The sequence below is a fragment of the Brienomyrus brachyistius genome, chromosome 14, assembly GCF_023856365.1.
Source record: "Brienomyrus brachyistius isolate T26 chromosome 14, BBRACH_0.4, whole genome shotgun sequence".
Lineage (NCBI taxonomy): Eukaryota > Metazoa > Chordata > Actinopteri > Osteoglossiformes > Mormyridae > Brienomyrus > Brienomyrus brachyistius.
This window is the reverse complement of record NC_064546.1, coordinates 12,878,843-12,901,928: the sequence shown is the minus strand read 5'-3', so window position 1 is coordinate 12,901,928 and position 23,086 is coordinate 12,878,843. Positions and strand designations below refer to the sequence as shown.

Sequence of the window (23,086 nt, the reverse complement as noted above, 5' to 3'; positions counted from 1 at the left end):
TCAGCAGACTGCAATGTCAAACATGCTTGAGTGGCTCCCAACAGGGGGTGAACTCACGGCCTTCCTCCCACCATCATATAGAGGACAAATACCCCCACCCCCCCAAACGGCCTCTCCGCCGCATACAGAAGAGCAGTCGTGTCAGATCCAGAAGTTGTGTCTAAGCAAATTTCACAAGGTCTGAACCTACAGCAAAATAAGGCTAAATCGCACATGATTAGACTCTATGTGTTGATTATGGATCCCTAGCGCGTAATCACACTAACGTACCATTTCATTCACCTCTAAGTCTGCTTCAGCTTCAACGCAGGAAAAGCTTCACGGTATTTTTTGGGAAGACTGTTAGGAAATAATACTCGCACGTTTTATATCAGTCTCCACCCATCTCATAAAAGCAAATCGGCCAAGCCCTTTGATATGTCAATCCATCTATTTTATGGTACAATATATGGCCAAGAGTATGTAGACACAGCTATTAATTGGAAGAACTGGCTAATTAAGCCACACCCACTGTTGACGCAGGTGTACATTTACGAGTACGGCCATGGAATCCCCAGCAACAACCACTGGCAGAGGATGGGCTGGTCAAACGGATGCAGCTGATGACTCAACTTGGCGCCATCACAGAATGCGAGTCGTGCAGTAAGTCAGTCTGCCGATATATAGTCCGACATTCAGTGGCAACGTTGGGTCGGCCTCATGAGACCCCGGATGTTCTTAGCGAAGCCCCGGCCCATTATTTAGTCACGTTTTTTTTCCGATTTATGTCTAATGCAATGTCTTCCCAATGTGCAGACAGTCCGTGTTTCTGCTACAGGGAAAGTGCAGAACGGCCAAATGCACTCTGTTATCTGGGTCACAGGAATCGGGGGGCAAAATGAAGGGGAATTAAATCAAAGCTGGGGAGGCTTTGTTTTTGACTTTCCCACGGCTACAGTTTAAGGTTTGGCGGGGGAGGGGGGGGGTTTCCTGGAAGTGGGGGGGGCTGACATCCAGGCACTCTGAAGGTGGGAGGAGAGCAGGAGAGGGTGACGGAGCAGCCATTCCTAGTGCCGACAGACATGAGCACACATTCAGTGTCAGGCTGCGCTCCACTGTGCCAAGGGATCGGAAGCCAGAGCTGGGAATGACGTCACGCCCGAGTTAACTGATGAGGCAGAGAGTCATTTAGCAATGCCTTGGACCCGTCTCAAACAGCAGGATTTCTTGCTTAGCCAGATAACTCGGACGGATTTAAGGTATCCCAGTTTAACTGACCTTTATCTTTGTGGGCGCGCATGCGTAATAGCGCGGATCCATCCACCCCTTCCCGAATGCTGCTCGCGGGGAAACACACCAACACACTATGGTTCCGCATTTGCTGCATTCCTTCGGTACACATGCGCACCGAACCTAAAGACCCGTAACAAAAATTTGATGTACCGTTACGCTCCTAATAAGAATATCTTTATTCTACATTAAACTTCTGTTAATAAAGGATGACACATCTCCATGCAACTGCTTTTAATGCATATTATGAGAACTGGACGCCCTGTATTTAGGGGCGCATTCCATGTGCGTGCACGGAATTCCCTCTCATGGATATGGTTGCTGTCCCAGGCTTCTCCGCCCGTCCACATGGCTGCAGGCTTCTCCAGGTGAGGTGGGAGAAACCCAACACCTCTGGGAACAGGAGTCTCTGTGTCACCATGCTGCAACTGGGAAAACAAAGAGTGCCTGGCAACCATTGTAACTGGTCGGCTCCCAGAGGCCCCACTGCTTGGTAACTGGTCATGGGACAAAGCGATCTTAAAAAAAAGACGAGCATATGAATGACTGGCACTGAGGGGACATCATGTGCAATAAAGTTTATCCGTCTGTTACATACACAGAAGGTAAATGTGAAGGTGAAATAACAGTGAACAATGTGATTAAGAACCTTTCTACTGGGATAGAGCCACCCAGCGCAACACTTATCTCCCCAGATAAACACAACACACACACTCACTCACATACTCATGTCATTGTGGGGACTCTCACACATGGGCAAAACCCTAACCCCAATAATGACGACTGTAACCCCTACCCAGCCCTAACCTTAACCATAAGTAACCAAACAAAGTACAAGAATTTTGGCTTTTTTACTATTTATCAGCAGTCACAGATTTTAATAATATTTAATTTCCCTTTGTGGGGACTGAAACAATGGTCCCCACAATGTCAAAATAACAGATTTTTTTTTTTTTATCACATTGTTGAGACATTTGGACTGAGCGCGCGCACACACACACATACACACACGCACGCACAGACACACACACAGACACACTGAGAGGGATGATGTATATCATACATTACTCTCCTACTCTTAGTCTTCATCATCTGCATGGTGACCAACGTCAGTCACGCCTTAGCGAGTGAAACACATTTGCTATTTTCACTCTTAACCAAGTGACACAGAGCATCAATTTAATTCATTAACCCCTAAATTAATGTCCTCCACTTACTTCGATGGGGACATTCAGCCAAACCGTATCAGTAACACCTGTTGATTCCTCACTTAATCAATATTTCTGACGGACTGATGAACTAATTCATTAAGAGACAGGAGAGGACAAAGGATTGCAGAGGGCTGGCTGGCGTGTGACAGCCATCTGCTCTGTCAGCATCTCAGAGGGGGGAGTCAGGCACCTGTGAGATGCTGCTCGTCCATGATAATGAAAAGACGTAATTAATTTAAGGATAACGGAGTCCAGTGGTGTTGCCGAACTGAATACTGGATTAGCCAATAAGAAACCAAAAGCGAGGAAATTACCTTCATAGATAAAGTCAAAAACGAAATTAGGGATAATCCAGCTGGGAACCATTTTTTTAACAAATGTCAACAAAGCAGTTCACAAAAATATTAAGCTTTTGTGTCATTCTTACTGAAAATTACACAGGTATCTTGGCTAGCTAAAGCACTGCAGTGCTCCAAGAGACGATTGCAGTGATGAACCAGTGACCAATCAGATTAGACAAGGGACACACACACACACACACACACACACACACACACACACACACACACACATATTGAGCCAAAAGCATTTTTATTTAATAAATGATACAAAATTGATGACGCTGATGGATTCCGATCAACAGTGCAGCCAAGATGGCGGTGAGAACAGAAACACAACAGAAGCAGACGATCTAAAACCCGAACGTGACTAGCAAACAATCAATAACACAATCAGTAACAGAAAAAGCCAGAACGGCACAAACATCCACTTTTCTGTAAAGCACAGGCCATATTTTCCTCTAAATGCATCTGTGGGAAGAAACTGCCATCAGGAATAACCTAGCAGCCGATAGATAATCTGCCCAGACTTAAGGGGAAACCCACACACATCTCCCAGAATCTTTGGGGGATTAAGCAGGAGTATTAAGTGTATTAACCTGTCAAAGAACATTCTAGATTGCTTCCTATGTCAAGGTTAATGGGATGTCACAGATCCATGTTTGACGAGGGCTTTACATTACTGCTCCGCACAGGGCTCTCATCTTACGTCGACTAAAAACCGAACGACAGTCCAGCACGGCGCCTCAACGATTAACTGCATATTTTACACCTATTGCATTTCAGTGTTTCAGAAATTTACTAGAGAAAAGACATGGGAATGGCTTAACTTCGGGTCTGGTTGCCGAGATACGGCTACTTTACATTCAGGAGGTCGCTCACTGCTGTCCCGTGTTTGCCCAGGGAAAGGCCATATGTGATTGTAAGAGCATCAATTAGAAGTAATCAGTCATCAAGAACCGCCTGGGAGACCAAACTGTGCTGGCAGTCAAAAGTGTCACTGGCTCGACACATTCAGATATTCATGAGTGACTCAACAGGAAGTTGTAGGTTCAGTGAAAGATTTTTTTCTTTCACGATCACTTTCTCTGCAAAGCCGTTTTTCATTCCTTTCAGTCCTTTTCCACGTGCAGAAACCAAACACCAAACCACATCTCCCTTTGCCTTCTGGACTAGGTGACTGCGACAAACCACTCGGAATCGCCCAAGTTTGTGTGCAAAGGTTTTCATAGGCAGCTGCATATGTGGCCTGGCATTCCACAGAGAGCACACCTTATGCGATAGAGCCTATTTAAGTCTGTGTAACAGACAAAAGACATTCAAAATTTATTTAGTCCTATATAGATTTATTATTCAATAGTTTTTTTTTTATTATTATTCAAGGGGATTGAAACTAGCATTGCAAAAAATGCATGTTAAGACTTAGCACTTACATGATTAATGTATAATAAACAAACAAATAATGCACATTTTTGACTATACATGCACATCGTGCTGCGTATATAAACCCTAGTGTCCAGTCCTGTGTCTTACACATTAAGTGCGTAAACTCTCGCCTTCTGAATGCTGTTTGTGTGTTGCACCATGGTCCTGGGGGACTGTTATTTCCTGCATGGATAGTGTGACAACAAAGCCCACTTGACAAAAGTATAGTTTTGGTCGCATATCCGACCTCAGTCGATCTCCGCGACGCCACATGGGAATATTGATAATGACAATGATAATGTTGTGGTCATTGAACCAAAAGTCAGTTGGCTGCCGGGGGCTCTGATCCGCAGTGGAAACCGACACCTCCAGCGCAGCACCTTAAAGCATCACGCATTCTCATCATCTCTAAATACCTGAACAGGAAAAGAAAAGAAACAGACGAAATCTCCCAGCTCAAAAAAAAGGGGGAGCTTTGGACGCTCAGGAGTCTTGCGGTAACCGGGGTCTAAATAAAGAACGGCAGAACCGCCACACGCCGTTAGAGGAGAAGAGCGGAGGTGGGGGCTTGGATGGATGGCTTGTGGCAGGATTCCCTGACGGAGAGAGAAGCTGCAATGAGGGGCCGGGCCTCCACACCAGCTCCGGCAGCCACTGGGACATACAATCACTCCACAGTCCACAGAGGCCATAGAACGTTAGGCTTGGATGTGTGAGAACCAGTGACAGATTTAGGAGAGGGGCCACAGGGGCACTGGCCACATCTCAAAGCCGATTGGCTCACGGGGTGCCCCCCTCCCGTCACTCACCAGTTCATTGGCTAATACATTCTGTATGAAATAAGGCTCCTTTTATGCCCACCCTCCCCCCACCACCACCTTATAAAATCCTCGAATCACAACAATTTGTTTCTTTTAGGTGATTAGGTGAGTTCTTCTTGCACAGTTCTTACATTGGATCATTGTAGAATCCACACAAAGAAATGCTCGACTGTACTAAATACAAGTCAAACTAAGTAGTAGTTTGCACATTTCCCAAACACCTGCATTCGGTCATTTTTCCCAGTGTTACCGATAAAAAGCCTCCAGCTCGCACTTTTTCCAACCAAACAGGAAGCCTGTCCAGAGTGCACTTTCACACACGCCCAACCCAGTTACTCATTAGCAAACTCTTCACTGCCAGCAGAATGAAACAGACAAAACAGACACTGGGCAAGAACACGCCTCACACTTCAAAGAGGTCAACCGGCTCTCTATTGAGGAGGGCAGTGGGGGAGGGGGCACTGGGGTTCAAGCTCCACCCCTGGCAACAGAAAGCCCCTCCCCAGCCCTGACACAGCGGCACACTCTGATCTCGTTTCCACTCGGGGGGGGGAACGAATAATCCACGATGAACAGAAGCTCAGTGCCGACAAACTGTACAACTTTACAGTGGCTCTTAACAAATTAATGTACGTTTTGAAGGAATTCCCCCCTTCTGGGGTCCAAAATTCCACATCAGAAACATGATCTCGACAAGACCGAAGAAAAAAAAAGGGGGTTTGAGGCTAAAACACGAGGCTTTTCACGTCTATCGCAGTGACCTGTGTTTAGAGCTCAAGCCACAAAATGACATAACAACCACACTGAGAAAACAACTGCGGGTCCCGTTCTCGGCAGTGAAGTGAGAGGAGCACTGTCCACGGAAAGCGACAGGGCTGGGAACTCCCCCAGTGCTCCTGAAGCACTGCACACTCACGGCAGAAAGCCAGTTAGCTTCGCAAGCCACAGGTACTCTAGGTAAAGCAGAGCATTATAGTCCTGAACCAGGAGAGCTCAGATCTCTCCAAATGTACATTCTATTTAAGCACTGCTGCACTCATTTAAGTAACATAGACTGGGGTACTGAAATTGCATTACACTTAAATAACCAAAATAACTGCATTCACAGCTGGTGAAGGTTAGGGAATCTACTGCTCCATATGACATACACTGGAAATCTGAACCGGTAAAGCCTTTGAAATTTTTACATCTACTTTTTTCATGCATTGAAACATTTCTCACCAGATTTAACTTTTAAAATATACATTTCAAAAGGTAAAGGTAAAGCTTCTTTGAAACACATTTCAATTACCAGTTATTTATAATAATTCGTGGAACAGTATTTACCGCTAATCCTTTTCTTAGCATGAACACTTTGAGAGTCCAGTCAACAGCTGTAATCTGAATTCAGCATTCATGCCATAAAACACACTCCCCTGAAATGCAGGAGACACACTAATAATTTGAGAAGTGCTAAATATGAAGACACACACACGGCAAAAGAAACACATTTTTAAACCCATCTGTCAGAGCAGGCAAACGTCCATGAGGCGGGAAGAGGGCAGGTGTGCAGACCAGCTCACCTGATAGTAGCTTTTGATGCGTCTTATCAAAATGTTCAGGTTCTGTATACGAAGGTTGACATCGTTGTTGACATTCTTGTTCGCTCGCTGATATGTGGGACTTGGATCACTGGAAAATGAACCGGAAACATTTTCACTGCACAGAAACTCTGTTACGTAAGTGATTGCAACGCTGCAAAAAGACATTTATTCACACTCAGTACCGGCTATTAATAAAACAGGAAATTGTAGATAAAGTCACCCTCCATCCATTTTTATAAACTGTAATCCAGTTACAGTCATGATGATACCAGGCCTATTCCAATAAGCACAGCGTATAAGTACAGCATGTAGCGAGATACAGATATAGAAATATATACGTAGAAATACACCCAGAGTTTGGACTATATTCAAACCCAAAACCCCAGAGGTCTGAGACACCACCACGCGTCCTTCTTTTGTTTTTAGCAGATCTCCTCAGGAACCTAATTACATCTTGGCACCTTCACAAGTCAAAAAAATGACACGGTGATGAGGAGACCTGCCTTCCCTTTCTTATTCACAGCAAGACGACATATTCCCTTTGTGAGAAAACAGCATGCAAGACTGCGCAACAAAATTAATGTAATGAAAACACCAATTAGGCTATTAAATACATTAATTGAACTGGTAAAAGTCACAAGAAGGGAGGAAAACATTTGATTCTCCTGAACTCAAACATTTATATCCTGCAGATAAAAACATACATAGACAGGGAAGTGTTTACAGTGGACTTTCTGTGGGAGAGATTAGGGGGTTTGGACTAAAATGGACGGTCCCTCCTCATTTACATTAGTTTTGTGGTGACTGCATGCAAATCCTGCCAGTTTGGCTCAGCTTTCTGTGTGCCGTTGAGAAAGCCCTTAGTTACCACACAGCTCGGGGGGCCAGACCTTCTCTCTGCATTTTTAACATCTTTTGAAATACTCCATCCACCAGCTACCATATTGCCCTCAGTTTCATCTTCTGTTTCTCCCTGCTCTTTTTTTCAGGGACCAAAAGCACCATGGACTCCAATACAGAGAGGATTATGTAGGTAATGAATTGAGAGGGTTGGAAATACCCTAACTCAACACATGTGGATGGACAGTGGACAGACAGTGGGCAGGGGACAGATGGGGGACAGACAGTGGGCAGGGGACTGAGAGGGGACAGACAGTGGGCAGGGGACTGAGAGGGGACAGACAGTGGGCAGGGGACAGTGGACAGACAGTGGGCAGGGGACAGTGGGCTGAGAGTGGACAGAGAGTGGACAGAGAGTGGACAGAGAGTGGACAGTGGACTGAGAGTGGACAGCCTGTACAATGGGGGAAAACAGAACATCCTCACACCTATCATCAAAAACCTCGAGTTCCACACAATAACCCTCCTCAGTCTTAACTGCCCAAGAATCATACCCACGGGGACACGTTTCCAGTCAGGCCTCAATGCTGCTGCAGCTAGCGTAACTGATGCATCAGTCGCAGGAATTACAGCATCCGAAAGCATATTAAAAACACACATGTACAAGCTAACAGTGCTGCACACTATGCAGCATGCAGCCCCCAAGGCCTGAAAACCTTATCCAGAGCTTACATGAATTATTTTCAGGAGGACGCCTTCTTCCCGCTTCAAACTCACACTGCCTTTGTTTGGTCAAGGTGGCCGCATAGCTTGTTAACGTGAGAAGGCAGGCTAGCGATTGTTCGGAAGCAGCCAAGGGAAAATGGGCTAGAGGGTAGCGCTGAAAAAGCACTGAAAACGCAGTGGCGTGGGGGGTGCAGGCTATTAGCACAGCTGGAAGGAGCACGGAGAGTGAGGGAGGTGGAGGAAAGAATGGGGGAGAGAAAGAGCGAGGGAGAGAAAGAGCGCGGGACCAGGGTCTGAACCAACAATGCAGAATAAGGATGTGGAACACAAACCTACACCCCACTGAGAGGAAAGACCATAGTTTTAATTCAGCTGGAGTCACTTGAAACCATCACTCACGAATCTGTGTTAAGCTATGTCAGCTGGGTAGAAAACATGGCTGATAGTTTGTAAGTACAGGCGGGATTAAGTTCATCACCAGTAAACTGAAAACAATGTTCATCCATCCAATAGAGTAGTTCATGGCACATAAGCATTCCCAAGGCATGATTAATCATTTTGTATAAAATCTCCCATCATGTCATAACTAGTACATACATACGTCACATCTAGTATGGATACATATGGATGTAAACTTTCTAATTCCGGGTTAATTTCTCCTCATCCTTTTTCCAAAACCTTCTCATCCAAACGGTCTCTAGCAGACCGAGCTCTGGGAATCACATAATGTAGGATACTTTGCATTTAATTCCATGGCTTCACATCAAAGTCACGAGTCTATCTGAACTGGATCTTGGACTGTCAGTGTCACAAGTGATTCGCCAACAAATAAACGTAACATCATGGAGAGGCTGAGGTGCCCTCAGCAGCCGGTCAGGTACCTCCTTGTTAACAAAAACCTCCTCCTCCAAAACGTGAATCATGCAGCTGTAACTGGATACATGCAGCATGCAGACAGGGGCGAGAGATTCAGTTACAGTTTGGCTAAGCATTAAAATAGCCGAGACGCCTGATCTAGGTGATTTTGAATGTTGTCGGATTGTCAGTGGCAGACATGGCGATTCCAGCATCTCAGACGGTGTCTAGAGTTAACAGAGAATGGTGAGACAAGACAAAATTAAAGAACATCATCCATTTAGTGGCATTTCTGTGGGCAAAAACACCTTGTTAATGAGAGAGGTCAGAAGACTCGTTAAAACTAATGGGAAGACCACAAGTGTTAAAACAACAGCTCAGTAAAACAGTAATAGGCAGAAAGGCTTCTCTGAACACACGACACGTCAATCCTGGAAAGGTCAGTCCTACGCAGAGCCGAGGCAAATGCATATTCCATGGAATTCTCTTTCAGGTGATCCTAGCATCAGTAGCATTGATTCAATCAGTCTGGTTTAATTTGATCTCTTAAGTGGAATACATAAGCAGAAATTCAGTGGGGAATCTATACATACTGACATGTTGATTCCCAATACAGAACATAAAAGATTGTTGAATTTACATTTAAATCTCTGCAGACCATAATGAGACAGAACAAAAATATATCACTATGTTGGAAAACTTCTGTAACTGAGACCTGAGGATTCATTTTTGTTTATTTAAGAGCCAGAGTGCTAAGGATGTGTGTGTGTGTGTGTGTGTATATATATTCTGCAGTCAACTATTCGTTTAGGACAGGGCTGGTCAGTCTTTTCCAGAAAGGGCCGGTGCGTGTGGGGGTTTTCGCTACAACTCCCTAATTAGATCACTAATTAGAGGACTGATTGGCTGAAGAGCCCTCGATCCTGGGTTTGAACAGCTGACCTAGAGGGTACCCCAAATACCTGCATACGCACCGGCCCTTTGCGGGTAAGGTTGGCCACCCCTGTGATTCCAGCAGTTAAATGCTGAATGCATGTGTAGGTCTATTATTTGCAACGGTGCCTACTGAATAAAACATATCATTAAAATTTAAATTAAGAAAAAAATTTTGAAAAATGAAAGTCAAGAGAAGAAAATATAGCTTTGATATTGTGCACATTATTGTCATTTGAAGACTTATTTAATTTGACAACGGAGCCATCATTTTATGTTACTATATTAATCGCCGAAATGAAGCTGGTATCATATTGACAGCAGGTTCAGCAGGTAAGCATTTCGTTTCATACAGTATAGTCATTTTTATGGTTTGGCTTCTGGGAAGAATTGTTCCATTGAATTAATTTTTTAAGAAGCCTGAATTTTAGGATGTGAAGATAAAAACAGTTAATTCAAAGTACTTTTATTCATCAGTTAAAGTGAGCGAACAAATGTAAAAAGATAATCCTGGCTGTCATGTGACCTCCGTTTCCGGGTGGTTCCATGCACAAGACAACAGACTGAAAGTGACACCAGAGTTTGGGTCTTGGCACCTGAGGATCTGGACTTGGAGAGTCTCATACTCCTCTGAGGGAAAAGTCCCTCATTTATTAATTCCCACAACTGCTTATCTAATTTTGGGTCACAGTAATTACCATTTCACACATTACATGAATGTATGCGAGCTACTGTGTACTGTTTTCTTTAGTCATACTGATCATAGGTTGAACGGGAATGAAGGAATAATTTCTAAAGGTGCTGTTTTTGGGAAAAGACACCTTTATGACATCATCTGATAGACAGGCTGAAGGAATGCCTGCTACACGCGAGAGACAAGAAGATAACCTGAGAAAAGCACATGCAAAGTGGCACGAGTGTCTACAAAACACGAGTGAGAAGCTCAGACGCATGTTTCACTCTCCGATTCACATTTGGCTTTCAGACATATTTTCACTCCTAGTTTTGAATTAAGCTACGTGTTCAGTGGTACAGGGAGTGTGCATCCTAGCACTGGGTTCTCAGGATAAACCACACACTGACTAACCGCTAATCTCAGCTAATTCACTTTAACATCAAAAGGAAGTACAAGGCTACGACATGAGGCTACATGTTTGTGTGTAACGGCAAACATACATGCATCTCTATACAAGTGTCTAGACAATGTTTGTTGAGACACACCCTCCCTTCAGCTAAATAACAATAAAGCCCAGTGAGGTAAGATTGAGGTCACAAACATGCAAATAAAAGACACTTCAAATAAGGATCCGCGGATGTACTCCGAAATAAGACGACACTTTCCCCCTCTTTGTTGTAAAGCATGCCTAGGGTTTATGAAAGGTGCCATATTACAGTTAATAAACTCATGAAACTGAAAAAACCAACAAAATATCAGATACACACATAACTTCACATAACAAGTATTTTTACCAATAGCAAAAATTACAGAAAATTCACTTCCATCACTAAACACTGAGCAACTCAGTCATCATATCAAATATTAGTTTCGCAGTTGTATGCAAGTATCTAAAGACTGGTTAAAGAAGGAAGAAAAAAACGTCAAATGCAAAATCAAAGTCAAATTAACTAGACAAATGGAGCTTGACTCTCAGTCAATAAAATATTGAGGATGTCTCTTACATGTCAGTCATTATCTTGTGCAGAAATTCCCCGTCCACCAGGTCCATGAACATCGCGAGCTTATCTTCAGAACCAGCACCAAGCGCTCCGAAGGTCTTCACCTAAAGACACAAGAGGTGTTGCATTCAGGACGGAGCAACCATTTATTCCAGAGAACAGCGCTTTCCACTGCATTGCTACGGGTCCCTCACACACACGCACACACACACACACACACACACACAATCATTTAACATAGCTGTGTGTCTTTGCACCAAAACCCACAAGACATGGTGAGGACACGCAAACATACAGATCAGAGGTGAAATTCGAACCCCTGCCTCAGGGTTTATGAGGCAGCCTTAAAAAGTGCTGCACAATGTAACATCATACTGTACCACCCACATTGCAGTGATGCTTGATTGCGTCGCTATCATTGTGCGCATCATCTATAACATGACATCCGTCATCAGTACACACTGTAGTGGCACAGCCCGACATTCGTCGTCTCATTATTTCGGAAGCACGATACAATGACAATTCCCTTCTCTGACAAAAAGCTGGGCAAAGGGTTCACAAAGTTTTCCCTCTGTCATACAAGAAGAACATCTTGGCTTTTAGAGCACACCAGCAAATCATCAGTGCTGAGTATTTATCATCCACGTGCATGATGAGCAATAAAGAAAGAGGGCATTTCCAGCCACAAACAAAGTGAAGTATGGGCAGACATACCCTACTTTAATGGGGGGGGGGTACAAACCTTGTACTACTGCACAGTAAAAGAATGAATATATCTGGCTTGACTGTCATACAACTTCCTGGAAACAGGTCGTGGGCTAATTGATGCCAAATAAAAGACCCAACCCCCATTTCTTCACTACTGCCAGATATAGCTCCTATATACCAATCAGCCATTAACCCAAAGCAAACAGATCCTGGTTGCTCAGACAAGGGGTTAATATTTTAAAATAACCCTTCCTGTTTCACATTTTGGCTGCATGTTACAAAGGGCCATATTTGCCTTGGGTCAGACAATAAGAGAAAACAAAGGAACAATTATGGCAAAATTATAGTGGTGGATCGTCATTATAAAAATTATTTAAAACGAAAGTTATTAAGTATGAATACAGCATAATAACGGCAGCTTCGTATCTGCGATGTTCCTCTGGTTGGGGCAGAATATTCAAAGTTTAATGTCTACTAGGAGTTAATGTCAGTGGCTGATTTTTACAAAAACCGAAAACACAACAATAAATAACACTTGTATTTCAGATATAAAACTACATGACTAATTGTCATCATAGGATAAAAGCTATTTATATGGCTTTTAAAATTCACCTTTCGCTTTTCTAATGTGTCTAACCAGGCAGCTCATACAGTAAGGCCAGCTGATTTATTAAATCCTATATATTATATGGATACAACCGATGTATGCAATAATGTTGCTGAAAGTCGAAACTTACCCATGCAACCAGAGGGGAATCCAAGAAGTTTTCCATCAGTTCAGACACCGTAACATCCATTTTTAAAAACAGGTAGTATTCAGGTTCACAGCGTTTTTATATCCAGAAAATATATCTACAAATCACGTCCAGTTCCATGCGCTTTGCTCCAAGTAAAAAACGCTTGTCATTATGGGGCGACACCAAGTCCACACTTCGAAATCCCATTTATAAGCGATAGAAATTCAGCAGCCACACTACTATACCTTTCGGATCAAAATGACAGAGATCGGGTTACTTTTCAACAGTTACCTTAGCGGTCGACCAGTCCTTTCAAAGCATTTCATCAACATGAACTGGAAAGTTCATGCTGTACTAATGAAGAAAGTAACCGAGATTACTTATCTGCAAAATAGTTACCTTGCGCTCGTTTAGTTAACAAGATCGCACACGCTTCTATCCGCCCCGTAATAAATCATATATCTAGAAAGTAGGTTTTTGCACTTTAATACTCCACGAAAAGTTAAAAAAAAACTTCAAGTTGCAAGTTCATAATATAGATAAAACGTATATTGCATCCAAAAAAGAGATGGGCAGCTCAATCCAATGCAAGGCATAAAAATAAATGTGCAGACAACGAAAAGCGTCACTGTGAGAAGCACCTTCACTAACTCACTATCACCGCGCGCTCAGCATCCGACCTGCGGCCGCACAGACAGTCCGACCGACGTGACCGTCAGCCAATCAAATCCCCGGACATAAAGTGACGACACCGGGGAGAGGGGCGATTCCCAAAACCACCAATGCGCAACCAGACTGACAAGAAAACACCTGAAAAAATCTGGGGTGTTAAACTGCAGAAGCAGCTCGACAGCGCCCTCAGGTGTCCCGCGTTGTAAAAGCTAAAACGCTGTTCGGAAAGAGTGTACGTGCAAGTAACTGAAAATTAACTTTTTTCAAAATATGCATTTATTCTGTAATTTTTCTTTACTTAATTATATAGAAGCAGACTAAAATGAACGGTATTATATGAATTGTCTGGGGGTAAAATTTAGGATTTGGCAGTATGGTTGTCTGAAGTTGTCTGCCTGCTACATTGGAATCTCCACTGAGTAAGTGTTTTTGGTGGATTTTATTTAACTTTATATAAAATGTATCATCATACATGAACAAGCACCTCACAAAACAGAAACATTTCATTTTCATAATTAAAACTTTTGAATGGTAGGCCTAGTGTGTGGATCAGAGACAAGATCTAGACACCTCATTAACTATAATTTGTTCTGTGAAAAGCTCAGATACCACCTTCTCGAAAGTCTTCTGCATAAAATAGAAATGGGATTCAGCGCGACTCCACTAAATTTGGATTACCTGGAGTTCCTTTGTCATCAGGAGCTGTATCTTCTGCAGGCCCTGTCTAATCACATTGAAGTACCTCCTGCTATCACCCTGGCTTTGCAAGAGCTCTTTGACCTTGTGAGGGCACATCTGGAACGTCCAGCCCCATGTGTCATACAAGAAGTCACTGCCACCAAAGGACGACCCAAGATTTTGATTGAAGAACAACGTTTGAAAGAAATGCTCCATACACAACTTCCTGTGCCTTGCATAGCCACACTGATGGGTGTTTCAAGAAGAACAATCTTAAGAAGAATGAAAGAGTATGAGCTCTGTGTTAGGGACACATATAATTCCATCAGTGATGAGGAACTTGAGAATTTGGTTTCTTCTGTCAAGAATGATCTACCAAATGCAGGCTACAAGATGGTCAGAGGGAGGCTGCAGTCAATGGGCTACAGGGTTCGGTGGAGAAGAGTTGCAGCCTCCATGCATAGGGTTGATTCCATGGGCATCATATCAAGGTTGTCAAGTCTTGGCTGTGCTGTACGCAGAATGTACTCTGTACCAGGGCCCTTGTCTCTAGTACACGTGGACACAAACCACAAGTTGATCCAGTTTGTATTAACATCAAATTTATTTGAAGTTTGTTCATCTACAGCCCTGGGTGGATTGGTGTGAGGTGGTGGTGGGGCTTTGGAGAAGATTTTCTGCCGATCAACACTGGCAACTTATATTTATGTGTCATGGAGGTCTTGGGACTCACAGATATTCAGAGACATGTGGATAGTTTACCAGTGTTTTTCAGCAGGAAATAGTTATTACTACAAATTGTCACCCCCCCCCACAGAAACTGGATCTGGCTATAGTGGGAAAATCTTAGTTTTTTTATTATTTGTGAGAACTTGAAAGCCCTTAAATTGCTTTCAGCAAAGTAAACAAAACTTGGAAAAAATATATGTTCATTCACCAACAGTTTCTAATCTGGGGTCTAAAGTGGTCAGGCTTGCTAGTGTATTTGGTTATTTGTCTATCCTAGCCTGTTGCAGTGTATATTTCCTGTATATTTTGCATGTAAAAATGTTGTTTGTTATGTCAGTGCTTAATATTATCATGTAGTCTTCATGAATTTTGTTTTAACCCGACTTAATGGCTTTCTTCATCTTGGCCAGGGACTGCATTTGAAAAGTAGCCACTTGACTAAAATTGACACATTTTCAGAAATGCCAGCAACAATACTGATAATGAACATCCCTCTAACTGACTCTCAGTTGGTTTAGAAAAAAGACTTTTAAGAGAAAAGAAAGCCTTCCTTTGGTTTTGCATTTTTCTCTTTTTTGTTAGCTGTGCACAACATACGTATCAGAAGAATACATTACAATTAAATTAGTTAAGAAATAACAGATTGCGTATATACAATATTAAGGTGATAACAACAACCCTCACTGTCTCTAGGTGCTGGTTCAGACAGGGCATTCTGCAGCAGGGACACCACCTGTCGTGCAGCATCCTGCAAATCTCCCTATCACAACAGCCCACATAACAGAATAACATTAGTGTATGATTCAGTAGGGCTAGTCCAGGTCTGGAAAGTAGTTGGGCCAGATTTTCAAACAAAGAAATTTAGCTGGGCCAGACATTTTCAGCGGCCCAGTAAGCAGCAGGTAATGGCATTTTAAACAAACACAAATCAAGGTACATTATTTTAAAAAGCTACAACTGAACAGAGTCAGAGAGCAATATTTGTTTTCCACTTCTGAAATAAGGAAAATATTTTGGTCGTATCTGACCTCGGGGCGCTGTAAAGGTGGGGTAAACGATGACGATTCTCGGGGCCCATGACTGAGAGGGGGCCCAGAGAAGCCCCCAATAAATGTGTTGGGGGCCCTGTCAAGATTCTTTTCATGGGGCCCAAAATCCTTAGCAGCGCCCCTGTCTGACCTAGACACATCTCAAAGTGCATAAAAAGAAAAAAAATGCCTATTAGATGGTAAACTGCCAGACATAAAGAAAAAGGGAAAAATCGGCTATAATCATCATCCGCTTATCATCATCCGGGCTCACCTGGAGCTGCTCCCGGAGGTGCCGCTATGATTCATGGGTAACATGCCGGAATGGGACGGCACCTGTAGGCTGGACCAGTTGTCATGGGACGGCAACATGGACAGACAGGTAGACGAGCTGTCTGAATAAGCAGCTGCAAGTATAAAACAATAAATGAAGCAGGTATGTGGTGGGCAGTGTTACAGCGTCCTTAATATGGTCAATACAGAAAAGGCATGTTATCATGTTATGTATATACTGCCTCCAGTTACTTAATGCCTAACTTTAATACATTGATTGATTTGTTCACTGTTGTAGCCTGTGTCAACTTTCCTTTCAGACAGATGTAAAGTCCTTTCTGTTTTTGTTCTGTGGAGTTGTTTTTGAAAAGCATATGGCTGAATTCTGTTAAACCTCAGATTGAAGAAAATTGTGTTAATTGAAAAGCAAATATCAAAAACTCAGTCCGCAGGAATGTTTTTCAGAAGATTTCTGTGGACTTTTGGAAATTTCACGAAATTCCATCGCTCGATTACATAAACACTGAGTGAGATTTCATTCCCATTACTGCAACGTATGAAGAGGATTATGACTTATTACTTTAGGTTATCGGACTGAGTGAGTTTGGGAAATTTGCTCTTCAATCGATAACTGAAGCAGTGCTGTGAATGCAGAGGTTATATGCGTCGCATATCAACAGAACTGTATGTTTATGTCTTGTCTTAATTATTTTGATTAAATGTCTGACTATTCCCAATATGTGTGAACATACTTGTCCAAATAAAGCTGATTCTGATTCAGTCAGAGGGTAATCGTCAGTGTGCTGTACTATCGTGGTGACCCACACAGAGAGCTTAGGACCATGATTTCAGTGTGTGCTTGTGTGAGGGGACAGGCAGGGCGGCTGGTCACTGGGTGATGCACTCCTGTGGGTATAGGGGCTGGGATAGGGTGCGGATCGGTTACTCCTCAAGGAGGAGTAACGGTTACAGCCGTGGGGGGAGGAGAGGGAGAGGGTGCTCCCAAACTGGGGATGTGGGTTTGATGAAGAGCAGAGAGACCCTGAGCCTGGGATGAACCAGCTGCCTACTGAAACGAAAGCGGATAAAGACAGAAACTAGAACCTCAAACTAAACAACACAAACAACAATATCAAGTTATATTCAATCATTAAACAGTTATATATTTAATCTAAACAATAGTAATAAATATCGTTCCAATTCAAAATATCATTTACGGGTGAATCTTATGACTTGCATTGGGAAACAGGAAACGGGCCAAGCTGCAGGGCCAGTTCAAAGGCATAGTGCGAGGCGCCCAGAAGGGGGCGCGGTCTGGGCGGAGTCAGCTAAAGAAGAAAAAGGCCTGACCTTTTTCTGGATGCTGTGGACTGTGTTTGTGTGTGAGCTGCAGCTACGTGTTCCTTACATTTTTTTATTAACACCAGCACCGTGAGGTTTGGCCTGGACTGGGTCCTGTCCTGCACAGTTGAAGGCATGTTGACTGATGGTCAGCCCGTGTTCTGTTGGATCCCACAGAAAGGAAATGGGAATCCCATTTGGATCAGATGCTGACAGTTGAAAAAAAACTCATGTCTGTGTGTTATGAAAGAATATCAATAAATGTTTCCGAAATGGAATGACTCATTTGGTAATTATTTACGGCTTATGTTATGGCTGAGAAATTTAGTCTTTACTGACGTCTGACTTCTTTCGAGTCACCTTTAACATAGATTGGACACTCTCTATGCAATGTGCAATGCTTATATAGATGGTAAATGTTTACTTGCTTGCACAGATGGTTGATTAGGTAATTAGTGTAAGTGTGTGTGTGTGTGTGTGTGTGTGTGTGTGTGTGTGTGTCCAAGGTCCATAGTAAGTAATATACTAATACTATACTAGTAAGTAATATAAATCAATATATATAATTTTTTTTTTCTGCATTCTGCTTATTTCTGCTGCACTGTCCACTTTGCTGCTGTATAACGCAAATTTCCCACCCGTGGGACTAATAAAGGCAATCTTATCTTATCTTATACACTGATCAAGAGATGCCCGAAAGTGGATGAAAGAGGACATTAGTGGGGGTATCACTTAGTGTAACGGGTGCAGGAAAATGAGCAGGACTGCAAGCCATATAATGACCCACTGTCCTTATCTAGCTCTTAATACAGTATGCATACAGTGATGTATCTACAATGGACAGCTACTATAAGCAGATAGCACAGTACAGGTGCTTAATCTGTATGCTATTTCCATCCATCCATTGTCCAAACCGCTTATTCTACTGGGTCACGGGGGGTCCGGAGCCTATCCCGGAATCAATGGGCACGAGGCAGGGAACAACCCAGGATGGGGGACAAGCCCATCATAGCTCACACTCACACACCATTCACTCACACATGCACACCTACGGGCAATTTAGCAACTCCAATTAGCCTCAGCATGTTTTTGGACTGTGGGGGGAAACCGGAGTACCAGGAGGAAACCCCACGACGACATGGGGAGAACATGCAAACTCCACACCCATGTGACCCAGGCAGAGACTCGAACCCGGGGTCCCAGAGGTGTGACGCAACAGTGCTAACCACTGCACCACCATGCCGCCCCCTGTATGCTATTTCATTGTATAAAAGAAACTTATTGTACTGTACAATAAAGTATTTCACCACTGCTTCTCCCTCAGCTCCCACTGTTTGCTATCACATGCATCATTGGATTTCTTAGTGCAATCTGTGCTTTATTTTTTTCGTGAAATGTAAGTGCAGTATCTGTTTATTAAGTGCTGTGGTTTAATATGTACATTATTATTTCAGTACTGTGTATACTGTCCTTAATGTCTTGCCTCTCTCGTATAACTTGAGATACGCCCAAATTGACTTGCAACAAGTGGTCCTGGTTCCAAATACCTGTATTTCATATGCTGTAGTGTGCTGGGTGTCAGACATTGCAATGCACCTTGTTTTCATTTTGACCCGTTAGATCAGAGGGAGGTAATCTTATCCAGAAAGGGCCGCTGTGTATGATGGTTTTCACTGCAACTCTCTGAACAGGGAACCTAACGGTTATCCCAATACCTTGATCTTGCTAGCATATTTAAATGTGTACCTATTCAGGAATAGAGTGGTGAAGGCATTCAGAGGAGGACTGATGATTATCAGAGGGAACAAAGGGGCTGGGTACTTGTCAGTATCCAGTAGAACCACCAGACTCCTACACTGAATTGTTCTGGATGTGGCACAGACGTTAATCCCTCTGTATTAGGGGATCCATCTCCAGTTTGTACTCTTCCAGTTAATAGGTAGATTTACAGACAGATTTTCGCCCTAGTCCAGTACTCATTGACAGCCTAATACACCGTGTTTCAGTTTCTCTTGATAGTCAATACATGTCACAGGATGTACATTACTCTGATGGGCAGGCCCTCTTACATATGATGGAAACACTACAACAACTTAAGAATAAGGGTCAGAAGAGTGAAATACATATAATGAGTGTGTAGCTCAGCAGACTAAGACTCTGTGGCTGTGATCAGAAGGTCGACAGTTCGTGCTCAGAATTGGCAGAATAGCCACATGTCCACAGGCTTTTGAACAAGACCTGAAAACCCTGGGGGCCTCAAGGTAGCAGTCTCTTCACTGTGACCCCCAAGCTTGTTCTTGCCTTTATGGAGAGTAAGATGGGGCAAATTATTAATCCCATGGGGCCTCAGCAGAATTACAAATCAGTACAAGGAAAATAGCTCTTAATTTTACATACTACCTTCTGCTGGCCTTATGAGAATATTCAGATTATCATTTTTCCCCATAATTGCAATTTCAACATTAAATTTATGATTTTCCCATGGTCCTGTGGCCGCTTTATATGGTAATTATTGATGAAAACTTTTTTGGAAAGTGAAACAATATTAAAATTGCTTTATTGCGTAAAAAAAACTGTTTTTGTTTAGTAAAATAATGTTTTTTCGCTCTTTATACTGCCGTCTTGTGGCAAAATTTAAGTACTGCAGTTTGAAAATAATTAAATGATTTCTTCCCAAAAGCGGCTTTGAGTGGTAATTGTTTGTATTAAAAATACATTGGACCAAGTCAAACTATTTTAATGAAGAATTAACATCTAAAAGCTGCTAGTAGACCGTGGGAAAATAATTTTTCAATTTTCTTGCTGCCATCTCGTGGCCAAAAGTAGGTACTGCAGTTTGAAAACAAATGATTTCTTGCCGAAATTGCAATACCTACTTTTGACCACGAGATGGCAGCAAGAAAATAGAAAAATTATTTTCCCACGGTCTACTAGCAGCTTTTAGATGTTAATTCTTCATTAAAATAGTTTGACTTGGTCCAATGTATTTTTAATACAAACAATTACCACTCAAAGCTGCTAGTAGACCGTGGGAAAATAATTTTTCTATTTTCTTGCTGCCATCTCGTGGCCAAAAGTAGGTACTGCAGTTTGAAAACAAATGATTTCTTGCCGAAATTGCAATACCTACTTTTGACCACGAGATGGCAGCAAGAAAATAGAAAAATTATTTTCCCACGGTCTACTAGCAGCTTTTAGATGTTAATTCTTCATTAAAATAGTTTGACTTGGTCCAATGTATTTTTAATACAAACAATTACCACTCAAAGCTGCTAGTAGACCGTGGGAAAATAATTTTTCTATTTTCTTGCTGCCATCTCGTGGCCAAAAGTAGGTATTGCAATTTCGACAAGAAATCATTTGTTTTCAAACTGCAGTACCTACTTTTGGCCACGAGATGGCAGCAAGAAAATAGAAAAATTATTTTCCCACGGTCTACTAGCAGCTTTTAGGTGTTAATTCTTCATTAAAATAGTTTGACTTGGTCCAATGTATTTTTAATACAAACAATTACCACTCAAAGCTGCTAGTAGACCGTGGGAAAATAATTTTTCTATTTTCTTGCTGCCATCTCGTGGTCAAAAGTAGGTATTGCAATTTCGGCAAGAAATCATATGTTTTCAAACTGCAGTACCTACTTTTGGCCACGAGATGGCAGCAAGAAAATAGAAAAATTATTTTCCCACGGTCTACTAGCAGCTTTTAGGTGTTAATTCTTCATTAAAATAGTTTGACTTGGTCCAATGTATTTTTAATACAAACAATTACCACTCAAAGCTGCTAGTAGACCGTGGGAAAATAATTTTTCTATTTTCTTGCTGCCATCTCGTGGTCAAAAGTAGGTATTGCAATTTCGGCAAGAAATCATATGTTTTCAAACTGCAGTACCTACTTTTGGCCACGAGATGGCAGCAAGAATATAGAAAAATTATTTTCCCACGGTCTACTAGCAGCTTTTAGATGTTAATTCTTCATTAAAATAGTTTGACTTGGTCCAATGTATTTTTAATACAAACAATTACCACTCAAAGCTGCTAGTAGACCGTGGGAAAATAATTTTTCTATTTTCTTGCTGCCATCTCGTGGCCAAAAGTAGGTATTGCAATTTCGACAAGAAATCATTTGTTTTCAAACTGCAGTACCTACTTTTGGCCACGAGATGGCAGCAAGAAAATAGAAAAATTATTTTCCCACGGTCTACTAGCAGCTTTTAGGTGTTAATTCTTCATTAAAATAGTTTGACTTGGTCCAATGTATTTTTAATACAAACAATTACCACTCAAAGCTGCTAGTAGACCGTGGGAAAATAATTTTTCTATTTTCTTGCTGCCATCTCGTGGTCAAAAGTAGGTATTGCAATTTCGGCAAGAAATCATATGTTTTCAAACTGCAGTACCTACTTTTGGCCACGAGATGGCAGCAAGAAAATAGAAAAATTATTTTCCCACGGTCTACTAGCAGCTTTTAGATGTTAATTCTTCATTAAAATAGTTTGACTTGGTCCAATGTATTTTTAATACAAACAATTACCACTCAAAGCTGCTAGTAGACCGTGGGAAAATAATTTTTCTATTTTCTTGCTGCCATCTCGTGGCCAAAAGTAGGTATTGCAATTTCGACAAGAAATCATTTGTTTTCAAACTGCAGTACCTACTTTTGGCCACGAGATGGCAGCAAGAAAATAGAAAAATTATTTTCCCACGGTCTACTAACAGCTTTGTGTGGTAATTGTTTGTATTAAAAATACATTGGACCAAGTCAAATTATTTTAATGAAGAATTAACATCTAAAAGCTGCTAGTAGACCGTGGGAAAATAATTTTTCTATTTTCTTGCTGCCATCTCGTGGTCAAAAGTAGGTATTGCAATTTCGGCAAGAAATCATTTGTTTTTAAACTGCTAAAGAGCGAAAAAACATAATTTTACTAAACAAAAACAGTTTTTTACGCAATAAAGCAATTTTAATATTGTTTCACTTTCCAAAAAAGTTTTCATCAATAATTACCATATAAGGCGGCCACAGGACCGTGGGAAAATCATCAATTTAATGTTAAAATTGCAATTATGGGGAAAAATGATAATCTGAATATTCTCATGAGGCCAGCAGAAGGTAGTATGTAAAATTAACAACTATTGTCCTTGTACTGGTTTGTAATTCTGCTGAGGTCCCATGGGATTAATAATTTGCCCCATCTTGCTCTCCATAAAGGCAAGAACAATGAACAATGGATGGATGGATGGAA

The 23,086-nt window shown here is 42.0% G+C and overlaps 1 protein-coding gene across 3 annotated transcripts in view; it reads right to left on the bottom strand.

The window, feature by feature from the left end:
• ccdc88c (coiled-coil domain containing 88C) overlaps positions 1 to 13,866 on the bottom strand; it is a 50,680-nt gene extending 36,814 nt beyond the window's left edge. Inside the window, exons 1-4 of one of the 3 annotated variants that reach the window (XM_048974300.1) lie at positions 13,124 to 13,866; positions 12,066 to 12,109; positions 11,682 to 11,782; positions 6,627 to 6,735 (exon numbers count right to left, since the gene is read on the bottom strand). In XM_048974300.1, coding sequence (XP_048830257.1) covers positions 6,627 to 6,735; positions 11,682 to 11,782; positions 12,066 to 12,109; positions 13,124 to 13,127 — 258 coding nt within the window. In that variant the 5' untranslated portion in view covers positions 13,128 to 13,866. The remainder of the gene's footprint in view (positions 1 to 6,626; positions 6,736 to 11,681; positions 11,783 to 12,065; positions 12,110 to 13,123) is intronic. The other 2 variants (XM_048974299.1, XM_048974301.1) reach the window with 2 other exon arrangements.
• Between the last annotated feature and the right edge of the window lie 9,220 nt (positions 13,867 to 23,086).